This window comes from Plectropomus leopardus, chromosome 14 (assembly GCF_008729295.1).
Source record: "Plectropomus leopardus isolate mb chromosome 14, YSFRI_Pleo_2.0, whole genome shotgun sequence".
NCBI classification, from domain to species: Eukaryota; Metazoa; Chordata; class Actinopteri; order Perciformes; family Serranidae; genus Plectropomus; species Plectropomus leopardus.
In genome coordinates, this window is record NC_056476.1 from 17108523 (window position 1) to 17127861 (window position 19339).

General features: G+C 38.3%; 2 protein-coding genes across 2 annotated transcripts; one reads left to right on the forward strand and one right to left on the reverse strand.

Moving 5' to 3' along the window:
- Positions 1-805: 805 nt before the first annotated feature.
- chmp3 (charged multivesicular body protein 3) lies at positions 806-5409 on the reverse strand. Its single transcript, XM_042501441.1, has 6 exons — positions 5251-5409; positions 4654-4714; positions 3995-4174; positions 3721-3842; positions 2987-3101; positions 806-2863 (listed from the first exon to the last, which is right to left on the reverse strand). The coding sequence occupies exons 1-6, from the start codon at positions 5293-5295 to the stop codon at positions 2724-2726; spliced, it is 663 nt and encodes a 220-aa protein (XP_042357375.1). The 5' UTR covers positions 5296-5409; the 3' UTR covers positions 806-2723.
- Positions 5410-7278: 1869 nt separating this feature from the next.
- On the forward strand, positions 7279-19136 carry hspa4l (heat shock protein 4 like). The gene is made up of 19 exons (XM_042500661.1): positions 7279-7637; positions 9426-9483; positions 9601-9741; positions 11073-11195; positions 11283-11382; positions 12076-12209; positions 12296-12540; positions 12628-12704; positions 12802-12953; positions 13078-13184; positions 13840-13973; positions 14225-14421; positions 14896-14967; positions 15438-15581; positions 16595-16720; positions 16817-16924; positions 17406-17525; positions 18066-18227; positions 18314-19136. The coding sequence occupies exons 1-19, from the start codon at positions 7531-7533 to the stop codon at positions 18500-18502; spliced, it is 2496 nt and encodes an 831-aa protein (XP_042356595.1). The 5' UTR covers positions 7279-7530; the 3' UTR covers positions 18503-19136.
- Positions 19137-19339: the final 203 nt, after the last annotated feature.

A 19339-nucleotide genomic window follows, 5' to 3' on the forward strand; every position in this document is an offset into this window, starting at 1 on the left:
CTCCTTAAAACCAAGGATCTTCAAATCAATTGTTTTGTTGGACAAACACCCTATAATACGCACTTCGCAGTGAAAGAAAAAAAGCAGCTTTGTGCTTGTTTTGTTTCTGTTAAATGTCTTGCCTGCCCATGTTTGCAATGTGTATTTCTGTTTCAAGGATCCCCTTGAAAACGAGATGACACATCTCAAGGGGTTATTCCTAACGAAGAATTTTAAAAAATCTGTTGACCTAAGATCACCTCCTCTATTAGAGCAAACTCTGCTCTGTCCGGGCCCTGGCCTACATACTGCAGCCAGAGGACAGAGGTAAGGTTTTGTTAAAGTACAACAAAAGCTGCGGAGGGAGTGCTGTGGCTGGTGGAAACCTAATCCTTTTAGTCCATTTTGCAGCCAAGGAATGACTTCAAAACAAGAGTGCCCAAAATGCACCACCAAAAAGCTTCAGGTTTCTTACTCTTACTTTTATAAAAAACAGACTTTAAAAGGTCCCATATTGTGAACGCCTGTTTTCAATATCTTTTCTTTTTAATCATAAAGCAGGTATAGGTGCTATGTAAATACTGTGAAAGTATACACAGACGAAAGAATAAATGCACACAGCCTTGTGCCTTTAAACGAGCCGCCGGGACTTCTGTGAAGTTGTGATGCTACAAGTACACTACATCATGGTAAAAAAGTGCTGCTACTGTGCCATTTAAGTCATTTCCTGGATGCAGTGACGGTACAGACATGCAGAGAGTGCAAATGTGTAAGAGCCGGAAACACTGACCAATCAGGGGGTCTAAAAGAGACAGGCGCCAAAACGCAGTGTTTCAGATGGAGAGTATATTCAGGCACACAGTAAGAGAAGAACAATTCTTTTTTTAACATTAAAGCACAAAAATTTGTTCTAGTAGAAACACAAAATAAAAGTATGAACCTTAAAATGAGTTCAATATGGGGCCTTCAAATATCAATATCATGTAATTCTGCTCCCATAATCTGGCAGGTTAATTATAAATAGGCCAGAAATTAATCATTTGACAGTTTCTGAGTTGTATCTCCAGCATCTGATGATTGGTGGACTGTAACCCCTGAACAGCAGAATGATGAAAAGCAGCACTCTCAGTAATTTAACTCTTTACTGCTTGGTTTGTTTTGAGAACTGTTGAGCAAGCAGTTTCATCTGCTGGACAGCTGTTTGTGTCGACAGAATTACATTTTCTGTGCAGTATTCCCAAAAGATCATTTCTGATCATATAAAGGGTCAGGTGTATAGAATTTAAGGGGGTATATCGGCAGAAATGGAATATGATGAATTTTCTTTGGTGTTAAATCACCTGAAAATAAGAATTACGGTGCTTTCGTTATCTTAGAATGAGAAATTTATATTTACATAGGAAGCAGGTCCTCGTTTATGGAGGATGTTGAACGGCCATGTTTCTACAATAGCCCAGAACGGGCAAACCGAACACTGTCTCTAGATGGAGCCATTTGCATTTTCACCTCAGGTACCATAGTCTGAGGCCCATCTGCAATAAGCAACACCGGAGCTACACAGATTTGTAATATGATGAATATATAATAGCACGCAGTGGGCGAGCCGCCCATCTCTGAGATGCCAAACAGCGTTGGAGAAACACTGATTTGTAATGTGCAACTGCTTTATTGAGTGTTTTTACTGGTTTTAAATACCTGTTCCGTATGTTATGCGGATCATTTGGCTCCCACTAAAAACCTCCTGAACAGTAAAGGAATTCCAGCTGGTAGAAGTTTCAGCTGGTTGCAATTTGCAATTCACCAAAAGAAGCCACCAAATCCTTCTAAATGTTACACACTTGACCTTTAAGCCAAACATTTAATGTTTTGAGTAGAAATGGGCATAATGTGGAAGTTCTTATTGGCATCCATTGTCCTTAAAAGTTTATTCCCCCCCCATTCACATAGAAATATTATACACACACAATACTTCCACAATACGTAGGTTCTGCACTAACCAACCTTACCATTTCCTCTGCATCTTCCTGCTGAGAAGGAACTCAAACTTGGATACAAAGCCACACATTTAACGAGCTGAATGTTAATGCAAAATCAAAATGGGTTAGGGTAGTGTGCGTGCATTTTTCTGATGAGTGCGCTTAACATGTATGATCACATACAGAATAGATACATTTGGACTGTACGGAAAATTAACTATCAAAAAGGAGAAATCCACCTTTCATTTCTAGTGTTTCAGATAATGTAGGCTAGTTACCAGTAAACAGAGCATCTGAACAACAGATTAGAGCCACTGCTGAATAGTGATCTAGGGTTTGATTTAAGTGCAGAATGGCAATTTAACTGCTTGTTTGGATCATAAATACCCAAGTACCTCCACCCCTAGTCCGTAATTTAGGACAGAAGAAAATGATGAAGCACTGTAGGCACAGCAGGCTTTTCATACTTACATTATATACACTGTCTTAAACCTTCTGTTTGACTTTGGATAATAAAGACTTACCTAGGGATACCCCTGATAGTAACGACAAAAAGCAAAAACACCTTTTTCTTCTGGCTGAGTAGACCAAACGTTCTATAAGAAAAGCTTTTTAAAACTGTCATAGCACAAAGTTAACCCCAAATGATTATGTCAAATAATAATATGAAGCAGAGAGGATGCTCAGCGCTGTAAACCTAGAACCAGAAATGTCTCTGTCCTTATTGGAGTGAGCCGACTGACTTTGACAGAACACTGGCAGTTCACCTTAGCTCCTCAGAGCTTCCAGTCTTGACTGCATCGCTTCAATGTCTTCTTCTGACTCATCGTCTGAAACGGCAGCAGCTGCGGCGGGACTTATTTCAGGCAGGGCGTCTGTGACTTTGCTTGGAGCTTTGCCAAGAGCACCTAACGAAGCAAACAGACCCATGAAACAGAGAATTTGTGGTTCAGAATTAAATTCTTAGACAACAGAACAAAACAGGATGTAATGTAATAATTGTGATGACTTTGTTGAACAAATCTCTTCACCTGCTGTGATCTCAAAGAGGATCCTGTCAACTTCCTCCTCTGCTGCTTCCTCCATCTCCTCTCCATCTTCCATGCTCTCAAATGTGTCTTCCAGCATTTCCTCAATAATGCCAGCCTGAAAAGTAAAAACGCATGCATGACGCCATGGGTTAAAAACTTTTTCTTACAAGGTTCTAGGGCTGTGTCCGACCCTGAATTATGTTAGTGGAATCAGATTAGATTCTTTTTTTTCTCCATAAAAAGTTTTCAAGTTTGAATGGGCTCAGTGGGACGTTCATTGACAGCGGCATTCATGTGATATGGTAAACAAGCTCACAGCACTAAGGATGGATCAGCAGCGAGCAGCAACAGTTTTTTGCTGACACTTGATATCAAACCAAAGCTAGAGAGTATCATATTAAGCTGCTGTGAGCCTTGAACATTCCCACACATTTTATGGACTAAATAAACTTTTAAAGTTTTCCATTACATTTCAAGGACTAAGAAGGGAATTTTTTGTCTTGTTCCACTTGCCTGTCATTTTTTAAAGATACAGCTTTAAACTCTATTCAAACATTATTATAGGCAGCTACTGTGAAATTCCATGACTTTTCCAGGTTTTCCATGGCAGTGGAAGCCCTGTTCTAAGAATTAATGGTAAATGGTGATTGGAGTTAGCTGTAGTGTTCCTTCTTTTTGAAAGTAACTGGATTGTTAGTAAACTGTATGTATTTATGTTGGACAAGGCTGCTGACCTTCATCATCTCCTTTGATAGTTCCCTCATGGTGCTTTGGATCTCTGGGATTTTGACAAGGCTCTGCATCGCCTTCATCACCTCTGTGCTCTTCTGCAAGGACCCTGCTACACGTAGAAGGGCTACAACCACACAGATACATCCATATCACCAACAACGCACAACAGAAAATTAAGTTCTATAAGAGCAAAACTGTTCAACTGATGTCATTAAAAATTTTTAGACAACATGACATAAATATTTTCCTGCCTAACAACCCAGCTGCTGTACTCACAAAGCTGATTCTTCATGCTGAGGACCACAGAGTTCATTTGGGCTTTGGAAGCGTAAAGTTTTCTGACAGCTTGTTTTGACTGATACATCTCCTTTGCGAGAACCACACACACGTCCTTCTGGCCCCTTTTGGCTGCATCTTTTATGGATCTCTTAACTTTTTCTTGTTCCCTTTGAATATCTGAAACAAAAGGGGATGCGACATGAAAACTAATAACTTATATAACAAGGTCTGTGACTGAAAGTAATGAAATAATACAATAACTATGACAAGGAGTCACTGCCTTTAGTGAAAAGTCAATCATAGTTTTATGCTAAATTTATAGATTTAGATGTTTTACATTTTTCAGGGTAATATGCAGAGCTGCGCAATTAATAAAAAACATTACATAAATTGCAAAATAACTAAATCGCAGGAGCCGCAGATTTATTTTAATAAAAGTAAAATGTGTCAAAACATACACGTAAAAAGTTATTCCAACATAAACTACCGTGATTATCTCTTCTAGTTGTTTCCAGATAGTCAGAAATTGCAGACTAATTATGACACTACAACAAAGTAACTGTATGATTTCGTGTGACATTTTACAATGAAAAAACACCAACCCTTAAAACTTACAGCTGTTCAGTGGTAGCTTTCAAATGCTGACTATATCTTACCTCGAATTTGTCTGTCAGTCCCTCTCATTTCCGTCCTGATCCTTTTTTGCCACTCAAGGACCTAAAATTACACATTGTTATTCAACCTGCCTTGATAACTCCTTAACAAACACATAATCATTTCAGCAAAGCGTTAAGTGAAACACCAGACTAAAACATAACTTTTAACAACTATACTGTAACAGATCACGATAGCAGCTACGCTACAGTGAACACAATCAGGGTTTGTTTACACTGGAGTGACTGACAGCAGACGGGTGTTAGCTTGTATGCTAACTAACGTTAGCTAGCTCTCGGTACAGAAACCAAAATAAGATCGGCTAATCGGTCAGTGGGATATATAAACAAATGTATAGCGGCAAATTATATACAAATAATGCGTGTTACCGCTTGATGCCATGACAGGGACTGCTTCCTTATGTTTAACTAAACTAACGTCAGCTGTTCAGTTAGCAAAAGTAGCAACAGATTGGATGAACTACGCCGAGTTAAACTGACAGCTAACGTTAGCATAGTTAGCCAAAGGCGCTGTCGTTGTTTTTCTTCCGACGAACAAACTCTGAAAGACAGTCCTGGTGTTCAGCAGTCGGTACTCACCAGTTCTTTAGGTGGTCTCTCTGATGTTCTACCGAACAGACCCATTGTGACTGAGTAACTGAGTTGAATGCCAAGCTAATCTACCTTACTAAAACTAGCTGGCTAGCTCAGTTTGTTGGACGAGCACTTCCTGCTCTGGCTCAGGCCGTCAGGCTGAGTCCGAACATGAAGAAACCTTCAGTCCCTCTGGTCCTCATCAGGGAAACAAGTACAAGTGTTCAAGTGAAGATGAAATCGAACCAGACACGCACTGATTACTGTTACTGTATTAATGTTTTTAAAGACATCTCTAATTATTATTTTTGATATGTGAATATTAAAATGTAAGACAGCTGTATTTACATTCTGACTCAGAAATGTGAATTTCAGATATTTCCATTTAAATTGAAACCATTGTTGGGAAGGTTATTATTTAAGTGTAATAGGGTACAGAAAACTGTAATTAGTTTCTTTACTATTTTAGTTACTTCACAAAAGTCATATAACCTTTTACATTTGACTGGCCTACTGTTTGATAACTTTTCTAACAAAAGTTTAAAACAGGGCAATGAAACAGGAATGAATATTTTATTCAATATATAAGCTTTTTACTGAAATATAAGATTTCACATGTAACCTCTTTTATAATCACCAAGATTTTGATTGGTAGCCTAACTGTAATTAATTACATATATTTTCTCAGTAACTTTAACTGATTACAATTACATGTATTTTGTGATACAATTACTGTACCTAGTTACGTGTAACTAGTTATTCTCCAACACTGATTGTAACTGTGTAATTGTAATTGTTTTTTGAAAGTGCTAGGCTACAAAAATAATGTTTATTATTATTATTATTATTATTATTATTATTATTATTATTATTATTATTATTATTATTATTATTATTATTATTATTATTATCCTCATTAGCTACCACAAAGTGTCCATTGGTCTAACAGGTGACCAGACACAGATTCAAACACACCTTTAATTCAGCAACATTCAAAGACATGGCTTGGTATAATAATAGCTTATAGATATATGATAAATTACAGAGGCAAAGCACGTGCAATGTGTACATAATGTCACATATACAATATGAATATATGAATGAATGAATTCTTTTATTTTAGTATAATGCCACCTAGTGGCTCATCCCCTATAGGATTATTTGACATCTTTATAGCAAAAGGAACAATAGTCCACAGTACATATTTCATTACATGAAGATAGCTCCCGGTATTGCTGGCCAATAAATAAATAAATAAATAAATAAATACTACAACTACTACTACTACTATTACTAATGATAATAATAATTTTAATTAGTGCATCTGGGCATTTCTTGGTAATCTACATGAAAGTGTCTCAAACTGCATGACTTCATCCCTACTTTAATTTTTTGTAGAAACGAATATGACAGTAATATTCTATTTCTGTTTAACAAGTGACCAACCGACAAATCCCATTTTCAAACCATGAGTGATACCACAGTGATTTATTTTTGTAAAGAATACCCTTGTTATGCCATTCAAAGTAAGAACTATCTATGGGGACAGAAATTGTGTTTATAGCCTATACTAAGGGCTTGCCTATAAAATGTAGCTAATTTTATTGGTGTTTTGTTAACAGAAAATTAATTGCATTTTAACAAAGAAAAAAAGTAATAAATCAATGCCATCAGTAGAATTAAATAAATATACGGGAACAGCATTCCATTCATTAAAAATCAATTTAATCTTAAAAGTATTATTAAAGATATTGTTCTGTACTACCTCTAATACTTTGTTTTTTAAGATAATGTGTTTTTTTAATCTTCAAATATAATCATAAAACATAAGTGTAAGCCTACTGCTGCCCCTACTGCCTGTGACGTACTCACCGTCTCCTTTCCAGGGAGTTCTAGATGTTTCTGTTATCGATTGGTTGATGCACCAATCACGTAAGAGCAGTGTGTGACTCAGCCAATCAGAGCCGCTCGAGGGCGGGCCTGAGAGAATCCGTCAGTCAGCGCCGCTGGGTGACGTGAAGGCCGCCTCGGAGAGGGAGACTCCGGTGTGGACATCATCGCTCTGTGGGATTACTCTGAATGAGTTTGCTATAAACAGCTTGACTTACATAACAGCTAGTAATTCAGTTAGTACTCCCTCTGCTAGCTCTGCCATAGATCTCCAGAGCAGAGGATACGCTTAATTACATTTCTTTTTGCAATACACCGCCATTGTATGTATCTTTTTTTCTTATAGGTGTCAAGTGCGGTCGTTGCGGAGGATAATTTGCAACATTTTTTGTCATTATGTCAGTGGTAGGGATTGATTTGGGTTTCCAAAATTGTTACATCGCTGTGGCCAGGAGCGGTGGCATTGAAACCATTTCCAATGAGTACAGTGACAGATGCACACCGTAAGTATAAATGTTGATAGTCGTCATCGCCGTGAAATGTGATCTGGATGTGAGTTTGTTACGCAATGTTTGCGACCGGAGGCTGAGCGGTGATGGTGGAGAGGCAGCGGGGATGGTGGTGGCTGTGATGAGGCCTCCCGCTACCGGTTTGCTTATCGTCACAGCAGGTTTACATAGGTCAAAATGTCGCGTGCTCTCTGAAATTATTTTTCTTCCTACAAACAGACAGTTGGCATCTCTCCTGATAACCACAGTGTTCCGCAGTGTGCCTCAAAGTTGATTAAAATGAGTAGCCTAACTTGAAGAAGACATAGTGTTATTTAGGTCACATGTTAATATATTAGTACACTGTCGGCCTATGCTATAAATGAAAACAAATAGGTTTTGATATATATTCATTATGGCCTGCAAAAAAAGTTACATACTCAAAAGCACCAGCCCAGAAATGACAGGAAATCAAGAGAGCATCATAATAGTGATATTGTTTTTAACTGTAAAGTATGTAATGCATTAACTAATATTTCCATACTATTAGATTTCCATGTGGTTTTATACTCTAGAGTAGCTATAACAGGATAATGTACTGCAGCATCCTGCAAACAGGAGTATGCAGCTGTGAAGGAGAATACATGTGGATATTTTTGTAGCAAGGTGAAACTAGGGAGTCAAAGCCAGCCAGTGTGAAATGGATCCCTAAACCTTGTATGACTGGAAGCGTTCATCTTTGTCGTTATTAACCCTTTTGAAACCTGCATTGACATTAGAGTTGCCTTCAGAAGTTACACACATTTAAACCTTTGAAATCTGAGCAAACTGGTTTGATTTCTTTTGAAAACATGGCCAAAAGACAATGAGCAGCTTGGAAAGATGTCCCTCAAAATGCAAGAAATTAAAGAAAGGTGACAAGAAATTGCCCTGAAAATGTTGTTTTGTTTTTACATCTGAAAAATGTCCAGAAAACTTTATTTAAAATTATTATTATTGTAATTATTCTGAAGTCTAAATCTATTTATTTATTGGTATTTTATTGTTTGTTTTTTAAACTTTGTTTTTTGGGAAATTTCAGGCAATTGTCTTGTAACTTGTAACTTCTTCCACTGTTTTTTTAGGAAAGGTTTCAAAGGGTTAAACAAAAGGTTAATTTCATTTTTCATTTGTTTTATGTGTACAGGAAAGAAATTAAAAGTAATATTAGGTGTGTCACTGTTCAAAATGGCCTGACTCAGGTAACAAGCGTTTTAGCAGGTTCCTGTTCAGCAGCACATAATCTCATTACAATTCAAAAAAAAAAAAAACACAAGAAAAAAAAACAGAGACAACAACAAAATATAAACAGCTACATAGACATTACAGCGTAGAGGACTTTGGTTGGGTGTGCGAGGTGGTGGATGAGATTTGAATCAGTAGTTGGGTGCATGTTTTTCCATCAGATCGTGTTTAGATGTATGTTAGAAATGTGTAATACAGGTTATTGTTCTAATATAAAATGGGATCTCAATTTGTTTGCTGTCAGACGAGTTAAATGAGTTCTGGGGGTGACATTTTTTTGGTAAAGATGAGCTCAGTTTTTCAATGTGAACTGTCATCTCTCACTGCCTCATTTTGTGGTTCTTTCTCAGACTCCCTTTTAAAATTTCCTTAATCCAAATCAGCCTCTCGGTTCTCAACATTTGATTGTGCCCGCAGCAGTCAGACAATTACCGTTCTGCCTCGTCTGCCACATCTGTTAACAGGATTATTTTCTGTCGCAGTCTTCCTAATGTGCTGTTGTATTTCTCTCCCATCAAGGGCTTGTGTATCTCTGGCCTCTAAAAACCGCATAATCGGAAATGCAGCCAAAAGTCAAGTAAGATCATCATGACACATCATGACATTAATTGTAACTTGTCTTTTTTACGAGTTTACAATATTTACAAATCACACTCACTAAGTAACTACTACACCGAGTGTCTTCTTATTTTAGATGACAACAAACTTCAAAAATACAGTCCACAGCTTCAAAAAGTTCCACGGCAGAGCATTTGATGACCCATTTGTCCAAGCGGAAAAACCCAAACTGCCTTACAGCTTACATAAACTGGCCAATGGAAACACTGGAATTAAGGTGACGCACTGTACAAACTTCCAGCATGTTCTTCTTCGCTGCTTTCTGTTTTTTATCCCCTTTCTCTCTGACCCTGACCATTTTTCTGCTGTCATTGCACACCTTTGTCCTTTAAATTCATCCATGATGCTGAGCGTGATAAGTGAGCGGGATGCACAAATGGTTTTTTTTCTCTGTCATCACCAAATTGCTTAATGGCGTTATGCTTAAAAAAATAGTGCAGCTATTTTAAGTATGGTTGTAGGAGGTTCTCATGCATAGTTCATGTATTATACAGGCCTACATTAGATCTCAGTCAGCACGCCCCCAATATGAAGAAGCAAGCTGGAGTCTAACATAGGAGCCAAGCACTAAACATGTACTGCTGTGGACGGTTCAGCAATAAACATATCGTCATCATCGGGCGCAAACCTCGCACCTCAGCAATTCAGTATTTTCATTTTTTTCATTAATTAACTCTACTGGTCCCCTTCTCCGTCTGTCAGTGGGTTTTACCATTTCTCAACCAATGAAATGTATTTAAAAAAACTTGTGACTAAACCTGTCTCCATTGGATCCTTTTAAAAACTCTGTTTTTTAGGAGGTTTGCACCTGACAGCAGTGATATGTTGGCCACCTAAATAAAGTCCTATCTAAAAATACCTTTATCAGTTAAACTGCACACTACATTTAGAATATTTTCACTGCTTTTTTTTTGCATCAGACAGCAATTTCCGATAGGGAACTAAAGCAGCTTCATCGCTCTCTTCAAAAGCAGATTCCTTTAAGAAAAATAATGACTTAACATCGCCTGTCAAGAAAGCTGCTGGTCTACTGCTGCCTCGATCAGTTGTTGTGTTTGCATTGCTGTGTGACTTTGGTGTTTAAAAGGGTTAGTTTGGATCTATAAAGTCACACAATAACACAATCTAACTAACGGATGGAGGGAGTGGTAGACCGTCAGCTCCCACGTTCAGCAAGCCAGAATAACTGTTTTTGTCATGAGAGCATAGATGTTGAACTGAAGCAGCCTCCCTCTCAGAACAGGCCATCATACTGAAAGGTAAAGCAGTTAAAATACTCCCAATATAGCGTACATTTAAACAGATATTGATTTTTTAGGTGTGACTTTTTTCTAGGTGGCTAAAATACATTTAGCTGCTGCCCCTGTCAGCACTCATGCCTGCTTCTTCAAACTTGGAGCGTGTCAACAGACGTTTACTGTAGGTCATACAATGATCGTGGATAAATATCTCATATAACATCACATAAAATCCCAAATACCCCTTTAATATGCCTTACCCTCAAGCTTTTAATTAGCCTTGGGGGTCTTAACTGTATCATGTTCACAGGTTCGTTATTTGGATGAGGACAAAGTGTTCACAGTCGAGCAGATCACAGGGATGCTGCTCACCAAGCTGAAGGAGACGTCAGAGAGCGCCCTGAAGAAGCCGGTGGTGGACTGCGTCATCTCTGTGAGTTATGAAAACATCACAGAACACCATCAACATAATTCACAAAGGGGTTCAATGATGCGTAATGATTTGTGCTTTGTTTTACAGGTCCCAAGTTTCTTTACAGACGCTGAAAGGAGATCAGTGTTTGATGCAACTCAAATCGCAGGGCTGAACTGTTTACGGCTAATTAATGATACGACTGCAGGTCAGTGTTCTTAGGGGAAATTGATAACAGTGAAATTTATAAAACGATTGCATGAGAATGAAGCCTCAGTTGTGCTTTCAGCTTGAGCATGAGCAAACACAGAATCGTGATGAAAACACGTTTGGACTGTCATAATTTGTGTGGGATTCCTCTCCCAAACTGTAGGGGCAGTGTATCAAAATAAGATCTCTACATCCATGGACCACACAGTGATATTACATCTGTCACGTGAAGCCCTGTGGCCCAAAAAGACTTTTTCCCATTGATTTACATAAACAGATGTCTGTAAATTAGTGGATACATATTTTGGGGTGTCACAAACCCCACAAAATGACTTGTTTAACTATCAGAATTTGATCAGTTAGATCCTATAATATTTGGTAAGTTTAGAAAAGCTGCATACTTTAATAATTTTATAGCATTGATGTTGGTAGAGTGCTAAACTGGAAGTCGCCAGCTCAGCTGGTGTAAGTTTCTAATCGCCTCCAATGCTGTATCCAGTTCTCTTTATACATACATACATACATAGCAAGGTGGAAAGACATTTAGTTTGTGCACTGAGCTTTGTGAATAGCACTAACATTTACTAAGTTCAAATGAAGGTGCACACTTAGGCATTACTAAAAAGTGACTTAACTTCACTGACATTAGTATAACTTTGCGTTAAGTTTGTGCTTTCATTTGGGTTCATAGTGGCTTTGGCCTATGGGATCTACAAACAGGACCTTCCGACTCCAGAGGAGAGGCCAAGAAATGTGGTATTTGTTGACATGGGACATTCATCGTTCCAGGTCTCCATTACTGCCTTCAACAAAGGCAAACTCAAGGTTAGCCTGTCACCTTTTTCCCACCTTGAGCCACACCTGCAGCTGCAGCTTTAAATCCCAGCTGAATGCCAGTTTTGCTCTGACAGGTCCTCGCCACTGCATTTGACCTACACCTTGGTGGGCGTAATTTTGACGAGGCGTTGGTAGATTACTTCTGCGAGGAGTTTAAGAGCAAGTACAAGCTTAATGTGAAGGAGAACCCAAGGGCTCTGCTGCGGCTGCACCAGGAGAGCGAGAAACTGAAGAAGCTAATGAGTGCCAACTCCTCCGATCTGCCTCTGAACATCGAGTGCTTCATGAATGACATTGATGTTTCTGGCAGGATGAACAGGTACTGAATTTAGATTTTCCTCCTCAATCATGCATTTCTTAAGTGGAAATCTGTAATTATAAATCTTCTGTATTTTCTAACTCACAGGGGCCAGTTTGAAGACATGTGTGCTCAGTATCTGATGAGAGTAGAGATGCCACTGAAAGCAGCCCTTGAACAATCAAGTACGTCCCTCAAGCTTGGTTGAATTTATGAATTCGTATTGTTTGATTACCATATGACGGAAGAATCCACTCAATCCTGTGTGTGTTTGATGGGCAGAGCTGAGCCGGGATGACATCTATGCAGTGGAAATAGTTGGAGGAGCCACGAGAATCCCAGCTGTCAAAGAGAGAATCACCAAGTTCTTTGGCAAAGACATCAGCACCACGCTCAACGCAGACGAAGCTGTCGCTAGAGGCTGTGCACTTCAGGTGACACAAACACATGATGTTTTCTTGTTTTGCTGCACTGTACAAATATAATGTAGCTTGTTAAATGCAATGCAGTAAATCTGTGTTTATTTGTGTGGCGCGTGTGCTGATTGTTTGGGTGTAGTGTGCGATTTTGTCTCCAGCATTTAAGGTGCGTGAATTTTCCATCACTGATGTGGTTCCCTTTCCTATAACTCTTCGCTGGAAATCTCCAACAGAGGACGGATTGGGGTAAGGACGTTTGAGACCGTTATATGGTGCGTCTTTTACTGCCTGAAAAACGTGTGATCGGGCTCTGGGTGCTACTCTTGTGGTTCCAGGGTCCAGACCTTTGAATCTGCCAACTCCACCGAGTTTGATATGACAATTCTCTCTAAAATCACGCAAAATCTTTTGCCTACACTGTTCCAACTTTCAAACGGGACTTACCAGGAATTCTGATGTTTTTATAGTTGTTGTTTTTTAGGTGTGTTTTAAAATATTGTCCATCGGACAGATTGTCAATAAAAATTCTGGTTTGCCCTGCTACTGTAGACTGATATTTACGGAAAAAAAGAAAAGATATTGCCGGCAATTGGTTGTTCCTTGTCACATGATGTGACTTGCATGTTGCGATGTTGTTTATTTTTAGGGCAGCTGTTGCACCTTGAAAAATAAGTGCATGGGAACCCGCCGTTTGTGGGTTAACATTGACAACAATGGATTTGACGGTGCAAAAAATGCAGCATATGAATGGCCCTCAGTTAGCTGGTAACAGTGCACAAAAAACAAGCCGCTATAGTTCTGTGTAGGACGCTCGGTCAGCCAGTTTAAAGATGCAGTGTTTGCTGACTGTGTTTCAAAACCTGAGTTTGCGTTTTTCTCTAACTGCATTTTTTTGTCACAGAGAGTGTGAGGTGTTCAGTAAGAATCACGCTGCTCCGTTCTCCAAAGTGATCACGTTTCACAAGAAGGAACCCTTTGACCTTGAAGCCTTCTACAGCAACTCTCAAGAGCTGCCCTACCCAGACCACAGGATAGGTAACCCTGCTCAGTCTGCTCTCTCAGAGTCAGAGACACCTGCCAGTAAACCACTGCCTTTAGTATTTTTTTGAGTGATCCGTTGATCCCTGAGGAATAATGCAGCGTCCCACAGATGGGTCCTAATGAGTCAGGGGGTTGGGAGGCAGTTGCTGATGGGATATCAGTGTCCATCTGTCTCTTAAGGAAATATACCGAGGGTGTTTTATCAGAGCTTTTTAACAAATCATTTTGTTTCCATCTGCCACCAGGATGTTTCTCTGTACAGAACGTTGCTCCTCAGCCAGACGGAGACAGCTCCAAAGTAAAGGTCAAAGTGCGTGTCAATGTGCACGGCATCTTCAGCGTGTCCAGCGCCTCTCTGATCGAGAAGCAGAAAGGAGAAGGAGAGGAAATGCAAATTGACTGTGAGCCAATGGTGCAGAATGAAGGCAGGGCAGAGGACCAGGTTAGATTATTTTGCCACAGTTTACTTTGGTAAATGAAGAAAGGCCTTCATCCCAAATGAATACGACTTAGAAGATATTCCTTTACTTTTGTCTTGTTTACAGTAACGGTTTATATTGCTTTTTTTATGTAATTGAAATATGAAATTGAGGTTGGACTTTTTATCCATATTACACTGATATTGTGATATGAGACTAGATATTGTCTAACATTTTGGAAAACAAATATCACGAGTGTTGCTTTTTCCTGGTGACGTAATAGTTCAAATTCACCAAACTGTTCTAGCAAACATCTAATATTGTAAATATTTTGTGAAAACACCAATAGTTAATGCAATATCAATACTGATATAGAGGGTTTTGGTAAAAAAAATAATGTATTTGATTATTTTGATTGTTGAGCCTCGTATGAAATGTTTGGTTGTTTATATCTAATCTGGCTGTGATAAAATAGCTGAATGTGTGTTGTGTCTCAGACCAAAATGCAGGTGGACCAGGAAGGCCAAAGTCAAGCGGACCCGCAGAACGAGGACACTACCAGCAGTAAGGTCAGCTGGATTTAAATTTAGAGATGTGTGGATATTTTTTGAAGCCAGTGCTAGTATTTTCTGTTTTCCTGTTTATATTAAACAGCGTTGATATGCAGATGTAACACAGACCCCAGTCTTGCTTGTCCAAAACACAGTTAGCCTTTTAGACACGCCTATAGTGAGGTAATGAAGTATTTTTAGAAAATGATCCTAATACTTTACTCCCACAGCAGATTTGACAGAAGTATTAAGTAACAGACACCATAATAGGTAAAAATGGTCACAAAAATGCTAATTCTGGTTCTGAATGTATGCAAATAGTGAATCTCCCAGGGAATAATAGAAAATCATATTAGTTAGGCTTGAAAGTATTTATAAGTATTAGTTTGTTGAAGTGCCCCATGAATAAAAACTGTATAATTACAGAGGAATTTAGGTGATGTCGACATCAGAAAGACTGAATTGTGTTTTCTTGTTTCCAAATCCAGGAGGGTGCGTCTGGGGAAAAGCAGGACCCCGCAGCAGGGGGAAACAAGCCCAAAGTCAAGGTGAAGAGTATTGATCTGCCCATCGTGGCCAACAATATTCGACAGCTCGACAGCGATGTCCTTAACAATTTTGTGGAGTATGAGGTGAGTGCTCCTGCTGGCCTTTGGAAAAGCCGAGTCGTGGTCTGACTGAAATTCTGATTACCTGAGAAGTGATGGACTGAGTGGAATTAAAACCTGATGTGTGCTTTACTCATCCTGCTGTGGTCTGGGATTGTTTCCCCTGATGACTTAAACTTGCTGTTGTCATTATTCTATTCTGGGATTTTTTAAGAGGCCCAACAAGGAGCCACAACGTTTGTTCATGCTACTGATTGGCTTCATCTGTGCCAGCACTATTTTAGGGGAATTACTAATTCTGCAAATTTCCCCCAGTAATAATGTTCCCTGACTAAAGGTTTTGACTTTAGGTGGATGTGACAGTTTATGTCTGTTATTATGCATTTTGATATATGTACATATACAAGGCTTTATATTTTAAAATGTCCAGCCCCTCTGAACATCCAACAGCTAACAATTTTCTTGACAGAAACATTACAGTGCAAGCTGCTGTGGTATCAATCAATCATTTTCTCTTGACTGTTTCTGAATTATTCATTCAACTCAACTTTGACACTTCAGTTTTTGATACTCTTTGATCCCTTTGAAACTTGGATTGACATTACAGACGCCCTCATAAGCATTTAAAACACTTCCAAATCTGTGATTTTTTGAAAACAAACACTGAAAAAATTGAACTGTTCACAAATTGCAAGAAATGAGCTTTTAAAAAAATTACAAAAAAAAAATTTAATTATTATTTATTTTTTTTATGGAATATTTTTAAAGCACTGGTCATTTTCTTTCTTTTTTTTCCTTTTTATTATTATTATTATTATTATTGATTTTTATTGTATTTATTTATGTTTTTAGAATGTATTACTCTTTTTTGTGGTCATTTAATTTTAAACTGCTCATTGTCCTTTCCCCATTTTTGAAAAAATCAAGCCAATTGGCTCAGATTTCAAAGGGATAATCAAATAGGATTATATTGTAAGGTATTGCTGGTATTGTTTTGCTCCTCTGTAACATTTCTTGTTGTGTTTTTTTCCTTACAGCATCAGATGATCATCCAGGACAAACTGGTGAAAGAGCTGAATGATGCTAAAAATGCTGTTGAGGAGTATGTATACGATCTGCGGGACAAACTTTGTGGAATCTATGAGAAGTTTATCACCGAGGAGGTGAGCGATGCTGTCTTACAAACATCTGATTTACCAAGCAAATTATTTTCTACTGTATTTACTTAACGTGAGTTTTATATCTGGCCATAATAACAGGACAGTAACCGGCTGACGCTGATGCTGGAGGACACAGAGACCTGGCTGTATGAGGACGGAGAGGACCAACCCAAACATGTCTATGAGGAGAAACTGCAAGCACTCAAGGTTTGTTTTTATTTATTCCAAGAAAACGTCTACTTTCAATTTCAGATGGGATTTTATGAACTACTGGAAAATTCTTTATCAACCCACTAGTGTTGTCACAATACTGCATTTTCTAACTTTGATACAGTAACTTGGATAATATTGATATTCAATCATTTTGATACTATGTACAAAGTTGAATCTGAGGGCTTAAAATTTGACATTTTTATGAACAAATATGCCCTGGCCATAACATGACAACAATGACTTTAAACATTAATAAAAGAGAGTAAGAAAGTGCAGGTGTAGTGACACTGCAGAAGATGAGTAAAGCGTTTCAAATATTCAGAATTGATATATATATCGATAGATTGATATTTTTCGCAACCCTGCAACCTGCTGAGCTCTACTGGGGCTAAGAGGCATTTGAAAGGTTTTTAGGATTTTTCAAACAATAATAACTTTCAACATAAACATGAATGCTGTTATTTTATTTTTTTAGAGGTTGGGTCAACCCATTCAAGATCGGCACAGAGAGCACGAGGACAGGCCCAGAGCTTTTGAAGAGCTCGGAAAGAAACTGCAGCTCTACATGAAGTTTGTGGATTCCTATAAACAGAAGGTAAATTCCTTTCCTTAAATTGTTGTGTATCAATAATAGGGCTGTGTATTGGCAAGAATCTTACAATACGATATGTATCACAATATACAATATATTGTGATACAAGCTAATTAAAATCTAATTTTAGGAAAACTGTCATGGTATAAAAAAACGCCTCTACATACAAAAAAATCTACAAAAAGAAATTTAAAATGTCTACTTTTTTATGCACCCAGTGGGATCTGAATTTGCAATTATCAAAGTCCTCATAACACACTAGCGATATGTTGTTAAGTTAAGAATTAAAATTACAACAACACAGTTTGGTCTTTAAACACAACACAAAATGAAGCACTGCCAGGAATATTTGCACGTTAACTATCAATTTAAAACATTCTACAGCATTATTATAAATCGACACAGCATCTCAAAACACTGTCTATTTTTGGCACACCTAAACATTATTGCTTTTTGTTAGTTTGGTTTCAGGGACACGAAGTAAAAAGCTTTGGACTTGTAGATGTAAATCATGTAGTTTTCTTGTCACGATCTCTCCTCCAGGATGAGCGATACATGCATTTGAGCGCAGAGGAAATGAGCGTTGTGGAGAAGTGTGTGAGTGAAAGCATGGGTTGGATGAACAGCATGATGAACGCCCAGGGCAAACTCGGTATTACTCAAGATCCCGTTGTTAAAGTAGCAGACATCATTTCCAAAATACAGGTATGCGAGTGACTATTTCAAATGAAATTCTTACTTTAACTAGCTAGTTTCTTTCGCCAACACATTCTTTGCCTTTTACTCACCAGGAACTGGAGGATGTATGTAATCCAGTGATCAACAGGCCGAAGCCCACAGTGGAGGAGGCCCCTGAAGTGAACGACCAAAACAGCGGAGCTCATAACGGTCCGACAACCAAGCAAGGAGCAGATGGGAAGGGAGACGCGAAGGGAAGCCAGCAGACAAAGCCTGGCACAAAAGAGATGGAGGTGGACTGAGATTTAAGAAAGCAAACTCTACAACCATCAACACGTTTACCACAACTGACCATTTAGACGTAGAAACATCGATACCTGGGACCATTTCTCAATTGACACCAGCCACTTTGTGTGGATTTGTTTGTTTTTTTGCCCTACCATTGGACTTTACCTTTTGAGGTTTTTGTTTTCATCCTCATGTGTGATGATAGTGTGCTTTACTCTCTCAAAGGTTTGACATACTTAATAAATTTAAGAATGATGCAATAGATTAAACTCTGATTCTGACGTAAAACTGTTTCCTCAGTACCACACAGGAAGCTGTCCTCTGTGTTTGCATTCCACGTGTCTCATAAGCGTCCTGTGTCAGCAGTAAATCACTCGTAAGAGAAATACTTAGCTCTGTCCAGTCAACTGCTATTGCGGAACTATTAATTTGTATGCAATAATACAAATTATATATATATATTTGTATTAAATAAGTTATAAATGATGTCCATGTCTAGAAACTGTAAATACTATTTTAGTAAATAAAAGCGGCCAGCATATATAATATATGTACATAAAGAACATATTCCAAGTACAATGGCAATGCTTGATACACCAAATCTCTTTAGTAAGTGGTTGGTTGCCTAATTCCTTCTGTTTTCTTGCATTTGTCCACACTTAAGTCATGGGATTTAAAGATGCAAAAATAAATACATTTGTCTGTAAGACAACATTTCTTCAGTCTGATTTTTTTGTCTGCAGCAGAACCTGAAAGAAATTGGCTAAATCTGTACTGTACTTATATCCAAGTGAAGTCCTGAAATTGACAGCTAAAAAATGATCTGCCAAAATGTAATCTACAAGCTGATC

Coding starts and splice junctions, on each gene's coding strand:
- chmp3 (XM_042501441.1), bottom strand. CDS start 5,295: ATGGGTCTGTTCGGTAGAACATCAGAGAGACCACCTAAAGAACTG. Junction 4,715..5,250: donor AGAGACCACCTAAAGAACTG/GTGAGTACCGAC, acceptor GTGTAATTTTAG/GTCCTTGAGTGGCAAAAAAG. Junction 2,864..2,986: donor CCTCTTTGAGATCACAGCAG/GTGAAGAGATTT, acceptor TTGCTTCGTTAG/GTGCTCTTGGCAAAGCTCCA.
- hspa4l (XM_042500661.1), top strand. CDS start 7,531: ATGTCAGTGGTAGGGATTGATTTGGGTTTCCAAAATTGTTACATCGCT. Junction 12,954..13,077: donor CTAGAGGCTGTGCACTTCAG/GTGACACAAACA, acceptor GTTTGGGTGTAG/TGTGCGATTTTGTCTCCAGC. Junction 16,925..17,405: donor AGAAACTGCAAGCACTCAAG/GTTTGTTTTTAT, acceptor TTATTTTTTTAG/AGGTTGGGTCAACCCATTCA.